General features: G+C 31.4%; 2 protein-coding genes across 3 annotated transcripts; one reads left to right on the forward strand and one right to left on the reverse strand.

The window, feature by feature from the left end:
- The first annotated feature begins 1,527 nt into the window (after positions 1-1,527).
- LOC124530741 (D-2-hydroxyglutarate dehydrogenase, mitochondrial) lies at positions 1,528-8,975 on the forward strand. Its single transcript, XM_047105007.1, has 9 exons — positions 1,528-1,747; positions 2,188-2,335; positions 2,716-2,913; positions 5,203-5,396; positions 5,757-5,925; positions 6,674-6,803; positions 7,276-7,432; positions 7,850-8,012; positions 8,571-8,975. Exons 1-9 carry the CDS (start codon positions 1,649-1,651, stop codon positions 8,834-8,836), a joined length of 1,524 nt encoding a protein of 507 aa, XP_046960963.1. The 5' UTR covers positions 1,528-1,648; the 3' UTR covers positions 8,837-8,975.
- A 471-nt stretch (positions 8,976-9,446) lies between these two features.
- On the reverse strand, positions 9,447-15,409 carry LOC124530742 (polyadenylate-binding protein-interacting protein 1). 2 transcript variants are annotated; one of them, XM_047105008.1, is made up of 8 exons: positions 15,097-15,409; positions 14,553-14,767; positions 14,140-14,292; positions 13,591-13,809; positions 12,866-12,970; positions 12,293-12,491; positions 11,505-11,634; positions 9,447-11,355 (listed from the first exon to the last, which is right to left on the reverse strand). In XM_047105008.1, the coding sequence occupies exons 1-8, from the start codon at positions 15,203-15,205 to the stop codon at positions 11,256-11,258; spliced, it is 1,230 nt and encodes a 409-aa protein (XP_046960964.1). In that variant the 5' UTR covers positions 15,206-15,409; the 3' UTR covers positions 9,447-11,255. The 2 variants fall into 2 exon arrangements, with proteins under 2 accessions (XP_046960964.1, XP_046960965.1); XM_047105009.1 differs by lacking the exon at positions 15,097-15,409 and adding an exon at positions 14,860-14,964.
- Positions 15,410-15,705: the final 296 nt, after the last annotated feature.

A 15,705-nucleotide genomic window follows, 5' to 3' on the forward strand; every position in this document is an offset into this window, starting at 1 on the left:
AAAGGAATAATGAAACAAATTAATTCAAATGTATTATAAAACACTTTTTGCTGAAGCAGAAGAAGTTGATGCCCGATTGGCATATGCGTATTTTACCAAGGCATATTTTCTCTATCATGCTGTCAGTGTTCAGTACTACTTTGCCTACGACCTAATTAACCCAGGGGTTAAATCGAAAAAGCATTTTAACATTGCACTGTGAAAAGGCAGTAAGAAGTTGGGTAGGGCTGCCATGATAAAACTTCGAACTGTCAAATCAGGACAGGTACAATTTTTGCGTGCATACTGCAAACAGCGTTGTTTCATAACTTGGTAAGCGTGGTGATGTATATTAGCTTTTTTAATGGAATGTAGCCCACATTGCAAAGTTTCTGATATGGGATGTCTTTATTAAATTAGTGTACTAATTTCAAAAAGACTTAATAACAGCATTCATCTTTTGCTGCTTAAGCAACCTGTACGTGTGTACGTTTTAGTTGAATAAAGGTTATTCATACAATTTTTATGTGTTTTTTTCTTTTACCTGTACCTACATAATTTTTTTAAGCATACTTAATTTATATAATAGGCTATTTGACTGGTTTTAAAATCCATTTTATATTATTTAGTAGAGGTTAAGGAACCCAGTAAAGGTTGATTTTTTTATTTCTAGTACATATTTGCCGAAAAATATCATATTAAAAATTCCATATTTAAATAACGCGCGAAAACGCTACTTGGACAATATGGCACTGCAATGGGGTCGGTGACGTCACTTTGCTGTATTTTAATCTGTGGTACATATAGTAGAAAAGCAAGGTTTACAAGAAAGTGACTTCATCATAAGCCCGGCCAATCAGGAGCGTTTTGTGTCACATGACAAACGTTTGAAAAAATGCATTTTTATTTATTGATTTTTGAATAAATTAAGTATTATTTTCAAGTTTCGTTAGTAAATAACCATCTTAAAACTCATAATATGCACTGATTACAATAATTCACAATTTATTTTTCGCATTGTCAAATAGCCTATTGTAAAATGAGGATTGGTCCCTTTTTTAATAACTCTAAATCTCAGTTACATCCTGTTTGGGCAAAATTTTACGAAAGCTTTAGAAATAGACAAATTACCAAAAATCCTGTTATTGATTGAAAGAGTTTGTATTTTATTAATAAACATTAAACAATATATTATTATTATAGCACTTTTTAAGTTAAGCCTTTTGCAAGTATCAATTGGTAAAACGATGAATGTGAAAGCCTAAGGTTCCATTCATAAATCATGAAATTTTATTTTCTTACCGCACACTATAATCGAAATAATATTAGTATTTATTTACTCGTACTTGAATAAAGAAACAAATTTAAGTATTAAAAATAAATATAGGTACTATAATAAATATGTAGTTGAATTTTTTCAAACACTAATTTAGATGTTTTAAGAAACATTAATAGCAGCACATTATATATAATTATACTTATTGTATTTTAATACTTCTACGTCAAGATATCGAATTGCGTAATGCACTACGCGAGTTGTGACTTATAATTTAGTAGATAAGCAAACGCGGTTGCGAATGCTTGCGCAATAGTGGTGTGAAAGTATCTACGCATTAAAATTAAATTTCGCGTATGCCGATTATCGCAGCACTTTTATATACTATTAACTATGATAAAATCAATAGCAACTCTTATTTCAAATTTAAATAAGTCTAATATTATCTCTCAAGCAAAATACACAACAAGCTTCCTTCCACAATTTTCATCAGTAAGTGAGCTGTATGTAATTGTATGTTATTTATCAATTGACATTTATTTATATCAACACATTTAAAATGTATTACAAGTAATATCGTTAAGATGACAAAATTAGTGTTATCTTCTTAATTAATGGTTTATGTTAGTGTTAAAAGTAATGTAACAAACTTAAATAAATCACATAAAATAGTATATATAGATATATATAGTAGTCAAAATTATATACAAATTTATGGCGAATGGCATACTTAATTACCATAAAATACTTAAGGTTTAATCGTATATAAGGTGTAACCTCAGTTGTTTCCAATATTATCACATTATTTGTATCATGTTATATTACTGGTGAAAGTTATTTAATTTAGAACATACACACAAGCCATATGCGCGGGTTATAAACGGGTGATAACAAGATACACACACGTATACATTATGCAAATTGATTTATAGGAAAAATATGCAGTGAAAAGGAAAAATTTTGGCATTTTAAAATCAGCAGATGTTGAATATTTTAAATCTGTTTTAAGCGAAGATCGGGTATTGACCGATGAATCAGATGTTCTCCCGTTTAATATCGATTGGATTAAAAATTGTAGAGGTTTGTATTCACTTTTAAAAATATTTTTTTTTTTTTACTTAGGTATTATAACCTGCAATTAACACTAACTTAAGTTAGATTGGAAGAGGTCCTCGGAGGTTTTAAAGATAAATCCCTTTATACACGTACCTAAAATTTAAAATAGCATTAATTATGGATTCACTAATAGCTTCATTTTTTGTTTTTTTTTTAAATGTATAGAATAAACAATCAAATAGTAATAATGTTACGTAAATTATTATCGTTCAATATTGCTTATATTTACCGTTTTCAGTCATCATTAAACATTAAGATAGCAGTCTAGTTATAAATTCTTGAAAGATAATGTTAGTTTTATTTGAATGAAATCATCCAAATAATACAGATTTTTTTTGGCACAGGGCAATCAAAAATAGTTTTAAAACCAAAAACAACAGATGAAGTGTCTCAGATCCTTTCGTACTGCAACAAAAATCGTTTAGCAGTATGTCCTCAAGGCGGAAATACCGGACTGGTCGGAGGTTCAGTTCCAGTTTTCGACGAAATTGTCATAAATCTTGTTCATATGAACAAAATAATCAGTTTAGATGACATATCAGGTAGGAATTATTATTTAAATAATAACTATATCTTATGTATCCAACCTAACCTCATATGAATCCACGTAACAACAATTCGCTAAGAATGTATTTCAAATCTGCTACACTTTACGCGGTATCTAAATAGAATGATTAATAATTTATTATCTCTAAGGTCTATTAAAAAGTATTGATATAGGTAGAATTTTGTATGTTCTGAGGTAAGATTTCGTTTACCGTAACACCACAATTTTTTTTAATTTTGTTTCATCCTGAAAATTAAATTAATAAAAAATAGTTTTCAAAAAGCTTACCCCTTCCTTTTCGGTTATAAAACATTAGCGATTCAATTCCGATGTAACTACGACTACTCTTCGCAAAAACCAACTTCAGAAAACGTAACAGAGGCTAATTCTCTTATTTTAATCGGTTGCGATCCCGATTACATTTCGAACTAACTAACTAACTTAGAATAGAAATAAATAAAATTTTAACAAAAAGAAAAACCGACTTCAAACAAAACAGTATTTTAAAACAAATTAAAATGCACTAAAAAGTAATAAAAATAATTGCATATTTAACACATTTTTGAGAGTCCTCCTAGGTAAAATGAAATGAAAAATATTAGACTACTTAAAAGTCGATTTACGATCATATAACGTAGTTATAGTTATTGTTATATTTGGAGCCGGTGTCAGCCACGGGTACACGCTTCAACAATCAAAAGAAAGAAGCGATACGAGCCTCTTGATTGACCCAGTATAATATCGTATAAAAGTTAATTTGTAAGAAACATTTCTTAAAGTATTCTCGTATTGTTTTTTGATAGGTATAGTATAGGGTTGGCTGACACCGACTCCAAATATAGCAATAATTATAACTACATTATATAATCGTAAATCGACTTATAAGTAGTCTATTATTTTTCATTTCATTTTACCTAGGAGGACTCTCAAAAATGTTTTAAATATGCAATTATTTTTATTACTTTTTAGTACATTTTAATTTGTTTTAAAATACTGTTTTGTTTGAAGTCGGTTTTTCTTTTTGTTAAAATTTTATTTATTTTTTGATTTTAAGTGAAGCTGATGTAGACTAACATTTTTTTCTTAATATGGATAGATTAAGCGTGCCGTTTATATGAATCAGAAACTACTTCAGGGACAATTTCAAAAGAAACTTTCGAATAAAGCAAAAATAGACTTTCGAAAATGCGGCTTTAATACGTCATGCGGCATAAACTACAAGGTACCACCCTCGAATGAGCTGTAATCGACCTCAGTAAAAAAAACTTTGCAAAAGAGCTATTCGTATGCTATGTCGTACATCATATGACATCACATCATATACACAAAATTTGATTAAAGACAGAAAGAAATTCTGCCCCAAATCGCACCCTAACTGTAAGCCGTTTAGGAGTTATCTTTAAAACTACGCAACGTATTTTGATGCGGTTTTTTTTAATAGATAGTGTAATTCAAGGGGAAGGTTTGTGTATGTAATAAATGAACAATACAGTAAAGAAACACTGACAATTTTAGAAGTTTGCAATGTGATGTCGTAAATAAACAAATTCTTTAGTATATTTAGTATCAGTATTGCACCCGTGAGAAGTCGGGCGGGTCGCTAATTGATTATAATATTCGATTATTACAATTACATAAACACAACCACGTTCCGGAAGGTGAATCAAATATCCATGTAACCCATAAATAAAAGATTCGACCGAGTATTGCTAACGTGCTCCTCAGAATTGTTCCGTTCCCTCCCGTTCCCTTAATTTGTCATGGATCCTGTGCTCAGAATCTTACCAAACTTTCACCAAACTACCCTTAAAGTATATCTTTTATAATAAAAAAAGAATCATCAAAATTGGTTAACGTGATTTTGAGTTATTCACCTATTTGTCGCGCATATACATAATGCAAATTTAAGACTTATGTCGTTTTCATACGGATACCATCATCGGAAAAAAATAAAAAAAAAATGGGACCCCACGGGAAGCACTACCTTTCAAACAAAAAAAAAATTATCAAAATCGGTCCACCCAGTAAAAAGTTAAGAGGTAACAAACATAAAAAAAAAAAAAAAAAAAAAAAAAAAAAAAAATACAGACGAATTGATAACCTCCTCCTTTTTGAAGTCGGTTGAAAAGTGAACGACAATGATTACTCAATGATTGAATCCATTGAGTGTCAATTTGTTAAAAGAATTGGCGTCCAGTGGTTTTGCCGTGCATTCATAAGATACCTAACGTGAATAATTGCCTATTAAAAATTTTGATATAGATGAGTATATATATTTTAACAGGTGCCTTAGTATGTGAAGCGGGATGTATTTTAGAAAATCTAGATAACTATGTTCGTGATCACAACCTTATTATGCCACTGGACCTCGGCGCCAAAGGCTCATGTCATATCGGTGGAAATATTAGCACCAATGCGGGAGGTCTCAGACTACTCAGATATGGCAATCTGCACGGGTCCGTTTTAGGAATCGAAGCTGTGAGTATTTATAAATCTATACTTATAAAGGCTGTGATGATTTTTGGGATTTTCACATGAGCAGAACTAACTGTATGTTACCTACTTTTACATGTTTATATTTACAAAATATATGTATGTGATTTTCAAAATTAGCACTGACCATTTCTCTGGTTAAATTTTCGAATTTGATGGCTCTCAAAATGATAATTTAAAAAAATGTATTTAATTACATCGGAATCCTTAGATACTTAACCTTCCATTTCTTTGAAAAAAACAATCAAACCCAGGCTAAAAAAGAATAATAAATTAATTTATCGTTTTTCGTACTTAATGTAGAAGAAGTCATAAATATAAGTCATTCATAGTCACATATTGCAGGTGAAAGCAGATGGCACTGTCGTTGATTGTCTTCGAACTCTCAAGAAGGACAACACGGGTTACCACTTAAAACACCTATTCATAGGTTCCGAAGGCACTTTGGGAGTAGTTACTAAAGTCGCTATTCATTGCCCCGCGCTACCCAAGGCAGTGTCTCTTGGTTTCTTCGGTAGGCGATTCTATATAATTAAACACACTATTATTTTATGACAAAAAGTATAAAATGAAAGATTTACACGGCATTTCGGAATAAAGGTTACCCAAATAGCACCTACATACTAGAGAACGTGCTTAAAATAAACATACACTAACGTATTTTTAATAAGTGCGGCAAAAATAGAGATCAAATTTAAAATACAACAACAACAACAGCCTGTAAATTCCCACTGCTGGGCTAAAGGTCTCCTCTCCCTTTGAGGAGAAAGTTTGGAACATATTCCAACACGCTGTTTCAATGCAGATTGGTGGAATACACATGTGGCAGAATTTCTAGAAATTTGTCACATGCAGGTTTCCTCACGGTGTTTTCCTTCACCGCTGAACACGAGATGAATTATAAAGACAAATTAAGCACATGAAACAGCGGTGCTTGCCCGGACTTGAACCCGTTAACATCGGTTAAGATGCAGGCGTTCTAACCACTGGGCCATCTCGACTCTTTCTTCTCAAATTTAAAATAAAATGTTATAAAAAAATCTATTTTAGAGACTATTTCTTGTTTTGGTTCAAATACTAGAACCAACTACGAATGTAATTCAAACTCGGAAATACTGTAGATACACCTACATATTTATGCATAGTCTTTATCTCATTAACTAACTAACTATATTCATATCGAATTTCTTCAACGAGAAATGTTATTTTAACAGTAAGTTTACCTATATACCTTTATTACAAGAAACTCGAACTTTTTGCAGGTGTAGAGAATTTTGAAAATCTTCTTAAGCTATACAAAAGTGCTAAGTCGTCGTTGGGAGAAATACTTTCAGCGTTCGAAATGGCGGACAACAAATCAATTAGTTTAACTGTTGAAAATTGCAAACTTTCGTAAGTATCATTTTAAATTAACATTTGATTGCATACGAATTTATCAGTTTATTTTGTAGTGTTTGCGTGTTTCTATATTTGAATAATCAATTATGTAATATCCTTATCTGTTTTTGTCTTTCGTGTGTCTCGTATTATTTGCTTAGTTTTCAATTTATCAATTTATCAATATATTTTTTATATTCTAAAAAATATTATTTAAAAGAAAACCTAAAAAAATATTAAATAAAAATCAAATCCGGCAAATACCTCCGTTTGTGTATGAAATTCCTGAATTAGTGTGTTATGAGTTAGAAATTACTTTTAAATAGCAGTAGAGTTTCTTTGATTTGAAACAATAAGGACCAATTAATAATAACACAGGTATATCTTTACCCGAAATAAATTAGAGTCATATAGACACCGAGATAATCATTTAGTCTTATTAGATGTTAGGAAAAAAATAATGTACAATACATTACTTTATGTATAGAAACCCAATAGGTGACTACCCGTTCTATGTGCTGATCGAGACTCACGGCAGTGACGAGACCCATGATAACGAGAAGCTGACCCGGTTTCTCTCCCAAGAAATGGAGAGTGGACTCATATTAGACGGAACTGTTACCTCCGAGCCTGCTAAAATTAAGGTATTCATTAGTAAAATGTGTCCCCTACTTGTGCACAGTACACACAAGTAGTGGAGAAATTTTTGTAGGGGTAGGTGCAACCCACTTGTCTTACTACTACCACTAGTTACCTATATACCTATTGTTGGGTCCATTTGAATGATACGTGAGCCAATGTAACTATAAGCGCAATATATAAAAAATATTTTAATGTAAGTCACAGGTCACAGGCACATGTTATCTTACTAAGAGACTTACTTATTTATATGGCCGGTGGTGACTTGTGAATATGGGTACACCCATTTTTAAGTCAATCGGAATTCAGAACAGAAAAGAATCAATAGATTAGTAAAACATATGGTTTATATTATGTGTACACGCAATTACAATGTCTCTGCAACATCCTGCGATTTTTAATTGTAAAATAAATGTATTTAGAGTATATGGCACATCCGGGAGAGCATAGCGGGCGCGGGTTTGATAAACGGCTACGTTTTCAAATATGACGTGTCGCTGCCGCTACGAAACTACTACGACCTCGTGCTCACGCTGCGGGCGCGTGTGGGCGAGCGCGCGCGCGTCTTCGGCTACGGACACGTCGGTGCGTAACAACAAAACAATATGCATTATAACAACAAAATGCGTAACGAGCTGCATTTGTATGCTCCATTGAGTTTCGTAAATACCTTATCAATTTGTCACTAAAATGTAGATAACGCCAGGAACCATCTAAGTTGATTTAGGGTAAAATATGATTTAAAAAAAAATATTACAATATATTTTCAGTATTTTAATCTATATAAGAAGTATAAGGTGTTTTTTTAATTTTAGATATAATAAATACATTTTTAAGTATAGGGCTGAACAAAGATATCTGTAGGTGCTGTAGTTAATGATATTATTTTTGAGTGTTATTAAAAAGAACCACTTGAATTCGGAAAGACAACATTGGAATATGAATGTTTGAACAATAATCCAAAACGAACCAAACTCAATTTACTTGTAAAACAAATAAAGATATACAGTACAAATAAAAATGTACAGAACTAGTTGTCATGTTCAGTGATAAGTCTTTTGCACAGCGACTATCATTTTCAATGTCAACTATTTAAGTTACAAATGTTATCGTTTATATAATAAAAATAAATGTTGTTGACAGGCGACGGGAACATTCACATAAACGTGAGCGCGCCGGAATATAGTAAAGAGTTACGCGCCATATTGGAACCATTTATCTACGAAGAGGTCGCGAAGGTCGGAGGATCCATTAGTGCCGAACATGGGGTTGGCTTTAGAAAGCCACAATACATACACTACAGCAAAGACAAGACTGCGTTACAACTCATGAGAGATCTGAAACAATCTATGGATCCCAATGGAATACTCAACCCATACAAAGTCTTGCCAGACGTAACTGATGTTTGAAAAAGATTGATGTTGTAGATATACTTTAAATTGAATAACTTATATGTTCTATTTTGGGAGCCCCATTTTATATTTCGAATTGTTAAAAAACGTTTTAACAAAAAACTGGTTAAATTTTTTTAAATAAAACTCAAATATATTTAAATGACTTTTATTAAAATATCCATTTATTCTTATAACATTCATAATATCACTGCAAAAAAATACAATGGAATATTATAAACATACGCCTAATTGCTTCAAATAAATAAAACCGATATTGCATAAACACATTCAAAAATTATTTTATTATGTAATGTTGAGAATAATAATAATAACACAAAAGTATTACTTCTCAGTATTTATTACAGCCATTAGGATTCACGGCGCTCATGACACGACCACACTCTCCCAAACATTATCGTACACGCATTATTATGTAATGACAACAAATAAATGTAACAATTTGGCATAATGTTGACCTCCACAACAAAATATTGTCATCATTTCAATAAAACTTAATAACATTAAATTAAAAGTTCTATCACATGCTTCTAAAGTAAATTATAAACCGTGACAAGTAAACTATAAAGCAAAAATTATTTGGGTTTTAACTATCTTCTTATTTAAAAAAAAATTCGAGTATTAATGATTAATTTGAAAAATGATTTTAAAATAACATATCATTAACATAAAAATGCATGTGTATGTTTACCGGAATGTTTTTCTTGCCACGAATTAGTTCAGAATATATTAGAAGGTAATAAAAGAAATATCGTGTTTAATTTAACCGTTTGGTAAAAGAATTTGTGCTGTTTTCTATTATTCGTTCAGTAATAATAGATAAGGCTATGGGAAAATGTCATTTGTGTTATAAATATACTCTACGTGTTAAGAGGAAGATATTCGATATTAAGATTGAATATGGCATTTATTGTCGTAAATTAGACAAAATAAATGGAAAAGTAATGAGATCACTAAACATTTTTAACATTTTAGACAAAATGTAAACAAGAATAAAGTAGATAAAACATGCTTATTTCTATTAGAAGAGGTGGGTACTACATACTTTATTATATATAAGACGGATAATCAGAGTAATAATAGTATTATTAAAAATCTTTAAACGTGAACCAACACATCAAAAACAAAGCTATGCCTTTTATGATCAAGTTGTAAAAAAGTTCATCAAAATCAATGAAATACACCTTAAGTTTACATCATTCTCTAAATTACATTTTAATTGTATTAGCTTATTTCAATTAACTGCATCGCGATCATATTGTAAGGCCTTTTCTATTGCGTTTTGTGATAACAGCACCACTTTCGTATATAACTATTATGGAAGAATTCAATGTGTAACATAATTTATACGTTTTCGTTTTACCTTTTATGCCATACTCATTCAAATGACTAATGTTTTTAAAACTACATGTTTCACTGAAATTTCTTTTGAGAAATTGTAAGACTAAATAGACAATTATTAATAAAAGAAAATATGTATCGATTATTTTGACACCTAAAGCCGCATCTACACATGTGGGCGAGTAATGTACACGTCCCTAGAAATATTAAGTATATAAGTAGAATACGTTGACGGTAGATCATCTACACGATAGTCCAATTTTTGTCGAGAATGTGTAAATGCGGTATGAAATATAATTTTATCGTAACCTTAAAAAGGCTTGTTTGTTTTGAACTTACTTCATAGTCAATGTAGGTGTCGAAATGAACGATTCTTGCGATTTTATATAAAAAGAAACTCGTTATGCAACAAAAGTCGGCTTGCCAATTCTACTCTTCTACCAATTGAGTTTTTAAAATTGATTTAAGAAATTTTAGTTGCCTACTTGTTTACATTTAGTCTATAATCATTATGTACTGTTACTGCATGCTCGATTATAAAATAGTAATATTAAAAATATGTTAATTAAAAACTACTCATTAGTCACGTCACGTCGTAAAGCAAGCAAGTTTCCAGAGTCACAGACCAAATTGTGTTTTAGATAATTCATTTAAAAAAAGAAATATACATTATATGTTATAAAGCATTATCTATTCGAACTATGAGCCTTCGAGCTTTAACATTCAATACTTAAAGAGCTTTTTAAGAGTATCTAGATATAATTCTTTTAAAATATGAATAATTTATTGCGATATAACCATACGTGTGTATACTTACATTACAATTTTTATTAATTTATTATTGCTCGATTTATGGCATGAGTACACTATTGTTGTATGTAGTAAAGGCAAAATATTTTAATACGTTTATGTACCTTATGTTCATGCATATTTTTATAAAGTGATTATAAGCATTCACCGAAACTCTTTTTATTGTTTTATAAAGTTTTATTCTTTTTTTATACTTTTCACAATTGTCCTAATATAAAGACGCAATCTGGTCTGTTCCGGACGTGTCGTACGGGGAGAGATGCGGTTATCGTTTGATTTGATTGGAAATCTTGAGGAATTCCAAGTATGCATCCTGCATCTCTAGGTCCATGCCTGTGTCCCAGGCCTCGTTCTCCAACTCCTCACTAAAGCCCATATTATTTCAGATATTAAAAAAAAAATACATTTATAGATGTCGTCAAAGCAAAAAGAAACAGCTTTTTAGTTATTAAACTTTAAATAAAAGAAATATAAATATATATTAATCTTAGCCATATTTAAAATCATAACTCACAGAATGTCGTCATCGAGCGAAGCAGGCTTGTTCGGCAAGTTACTCTGCAGGAAGTTGCACTCTTCCGTCGTCAGCGACTGACCGTCGGCCAGGTACCCGCCTACCAGCCCATCCGTTTCGGAGTTTGTTTCTACAGATCGAAAAATTAATATCGAAGAAGTAATAAAAAGAAAAATCCACTGCTATTTTAATACTTTATTAAAAAAAAAAATAGATTAAAAGTGAGGAATAGTTAATTTTTTGTCTTTCTTCACTTGCCAGTTTTATGTCTTTGTGGACCAGACTTATTTCAGATATTTCAAATATATAAAATCTGTTTATATATATGTATTTATACAAGCGATCCGATTACGTAGTCGGGGTGGACAGCTAATAGCTTATGTGGGTGTGTGGGTGTGTGGGTGTGTGGGTGTGCGGGTGTATGGGTGTGCGGGTGTGTGGGTGTGCGGGTGTGTGGGGTGTGTCAAATATCATTATTTTTAATCTGTATATATATATATAAATATTTATACAAGCGATCCGATCACGTAGTCGGGGTAGACAGCTAATAGCTTATGTGGGTGTGTGGGGTGTGCGGGTGTGTGGGGTGTGTCAAATATCATTATTTTTAATCTGTATATATATATATATATAAATATTTATACAAGCGATCCGATTACGTAGTCGGGGTAGACAGCTAATAGCTTATGTGGGTGTGTGGGTGTGTAGGTGTGCGGGTGTGCGGGTGTGTGGATGTGCGGGTGTGTGGGTGTGTGGGTGTGTGTGTGTGTGCGTGTGTGCGCGCGTACGTGGGGGGGCGGGCGCGGCGCGGCGGCGCGTGTCGGCGGGCGCGCGGCTCTCCTCGGGCTCGTGCTCGGCGAGCCCCCAGCGCGCCGTGCGCAGCTCCAGCACGCGCTGCACGCACGCCAGCTGCGACCGGTACTTGAGTCTCTCGAACGCCGCGTGCATGCTCGCCGGACAGTCCGCGTCCAGCGCGATGCCCGACAGCTGCATATTTATTATTACTTTAGAAATTAATTCATTGGGGTTTGCCCTTATGCATTAAGGAACTTAATTTAGCATATAATATATCACAGCCTGTAAATTCCCACTGCTGAGCTAAAGGCCTCCTCTACCTTTGAGGAGAAGGTTTGGAACATATTCCACCACGCTGTTCCAATATGGGTTGGTGGAATATACATATAATATATACTTATTATATATTTTTAAATGTAGCTCACTTTGTATTCAATTATAAAATAAAGGGAATCAACTATGACCGAACTCAATATAGTTAAACTTGTGGATATACATATTTTCTTAGCACAATATTTATATTTATTAAAAAAATAAAAATAAAATAATATTTAACTATCACTCACTTTTAACAACTGGCAGACAGCTTTAATATTGACTTCTTTATCTGTGTCGAGCAGGTGTAACAATACTTTGCAAAGACTTTCTCCCAATGACCTTATTCGTCCTCTCTGTAAAAATAAATCAGAAAAAAAAATTTTAGCATAATAACATTGATTAATAGACAATAAGTTCATGTAAAGTGTTATATTGTTTTTTAATATACCACTGAAATATATATTTTTTATACTATATAAGTATTAAAAATAAAGATGCAAAGACAAATATAAAATTTAAATACAATGTTGCTTGCATAATAAAATAATTCATACACTTCTGAAGTATGTTATTTAAGTATGTAGCATAAATTGACTGTATGTCTCAAAATTATTTATTCATGTTCTTTGACAATAGAATGTAATGTTTTAATTATAAAATAATTTTCATCATTTCAGCATATTGTAATTTCTCCCAGTAACTTAATGTTATCCAATTCATATAAAAGCAATTCAATTATTTTTATTTTAATCTAAACCATTCTAAAATATTTGAGTTCAAGAGATTAGAAAATATGACTATTTTTGTTACCCTGTTTTGCAACAGATTTTACTATCACCTACAAATTTAATAATATCTTATAATGATGATATGAAACTACATTTTTAAGAATAATGAATAAATGTACTTTCACTCATGTCTTAACTGAAACAATTATCAAATATAATATTATTTTAATGAATGTCATAGTTACCTGATTATCTTCAAGTTGTGTGTATATTTCAGCTAAAAACATTGCAAAACCACGCATATTCTCCTCAGATGTTTCGATGCCACTTATGATTTTGTTCTCTTCAGTCGAACAACGTTCAAGTAGACATGCACGGAAAGTAGAGTCTTCCTGAGGTACCACTGAATCATACATGGAGCACAGACGAGCTCCGTTGTAACGGAAATTTGCTTCAGCAATTGACTGCAATAGATAGAACTAATTGTAGCATAGACACATAAATAAATTCAGGTCAGGCATATTTAATACTGTAATTGTGTCAAATAACAAAGTATTTTTAACATATAATAGCTTTTTACCTAAAATAAATACATTGCAAAACACATTCATATCATCATCCTGTAATGTAATGAAAGAGATACATATTTTATTTTTGTCTTCAAATATACTTTTTTTTTAATTTGGATTATAAGTCTGGTACAGTCAAGTTTCAGACAGTCTCAATTAGTTAAATAAAACAAACACTCTTATAGATATATATTAATAATTATAAAGTCTCATTTGCAAACTTACCTGATTAACAATAGCTTCAACAAGTGGTCGGGTGTAGTCCACATCATTTAGGGTTAAAATAAACGAATCGACAAGTGGTCCACATAAAGTGTCAAATTTGCCCGGGTCAACTGTTATCTCACACATGACTGTAATCAGGCTGGCTATATTACCCTATAATAAATTGCAAGAAATATCCATTTTTAGAGGGTTTTTTTTTTTTTAATTAAACATTTAAGGTTATTTAGCAGTTATGTAAGAAAAAATTGTCCTACATAAACTTTTATTGTAAACCTACTTTTATTTGAATTAATGTTAAAAGTTCAGACTTCAAATTATTACTCATAGCTTTTTAAAAAGTAATGTTACCAAGTAACATATATCAATTTATTAAAAAAAAATCACAAAACATTAAAAGATGTGTGTATACATACCCGCAAATCAATATTTTCAGTTTCTTCAATTGAATTTGACATCTCATACAAATTATAAGTGTCTAGTTCTTGCGCTTGACGAATTCTATCTTGAGGAGAAGAAAACCGCTGCACTCTATACGGTTCAGGTGGATATGCTACAGGAGCTTGACGTACATAGTTGGGAGGATACCATTCTGCTGCTTCGGCTGATAGTTTAGACTTAAGAGGTTCAGCTGTGGATAAAACTTTAACTTTAATACCATTTTATAATCCAGTTCCAAATTAGTTCTATATTTATTTTTATATATAACAAATATTTAAATACCAGTAATCATTTCTTAAATATTTAAATTAAGGATTATTTATACTACTTCATTTAGTAGCAGGACCGGTTACTTTATGTCAAACTACGCCGACGTCACCATAAATGAAAATTCTTACAACTTTCACCTGAGTTATATGTAGACATAATATATATGTAGTTATAAACGATTAGTGACATTGATCGGTATATATTTACTTTTAAAAAGAAATACGTATAATTCTAAATAAAGAAATTTACTTTTAGTTTCCTCATGTAAATGCTTGGGCTGACGGAGCTCGCGAGGCTTTTCGGGTTGATTCCAACCACGGCCTCTGCCTCTAGATCCTCCAACCTCCCCGTTATTCATTTCAAGAAATATCTGCGATATTTGCACTCAATAAAAACAGTACGTTGACAAATCTTCGAACAAATTCCATACACCGCAACAATAATCACTTTAAATTAGTTTTCTAGTCTTGTTCGTTGATTTCGACACGTAAACAAAGGCAAATACTTCAACAACGTTTTACGACACTACCTCCATGTTTTATTTGAGCGAGTGAGACAAAATGAAATCACAGAATGGAAAAGTGTATTGGATGCGTTCATAAATAATTATTTTATTTTATAAAACATATTCTAAGATTTAATTTTAAATATGTGATAATTTTATGTAAACTTTTATTTTTAAATCAAATGATAAAATATGAAACAGAATACAACGATAATACGAATTAAATTATATATTATGTTTCTATTTAGCATTGATACAATTCGGGACGGTAATTCTTATCGCATGTCCTATTTTAACTTTATAGGTTTTAATGTCTTACAAATTATATTTTTGAGTTACCAGGTTTTCAAATA

Source organism: Vanessa cardui, chromosome 6 (assembly GCF_905220365.1).
Source record: "Vanessa cardui chromosome 6, ilVanCard2.1, whole genome shotgun sequence".
In the NCBI taxonomy this organism is placed as follows: Eukaryota; Metazoa; Arthropoda; class Insecta; order Lepidoptera; family Nymphalidae; genus Vanessa; species Vanessa cardui.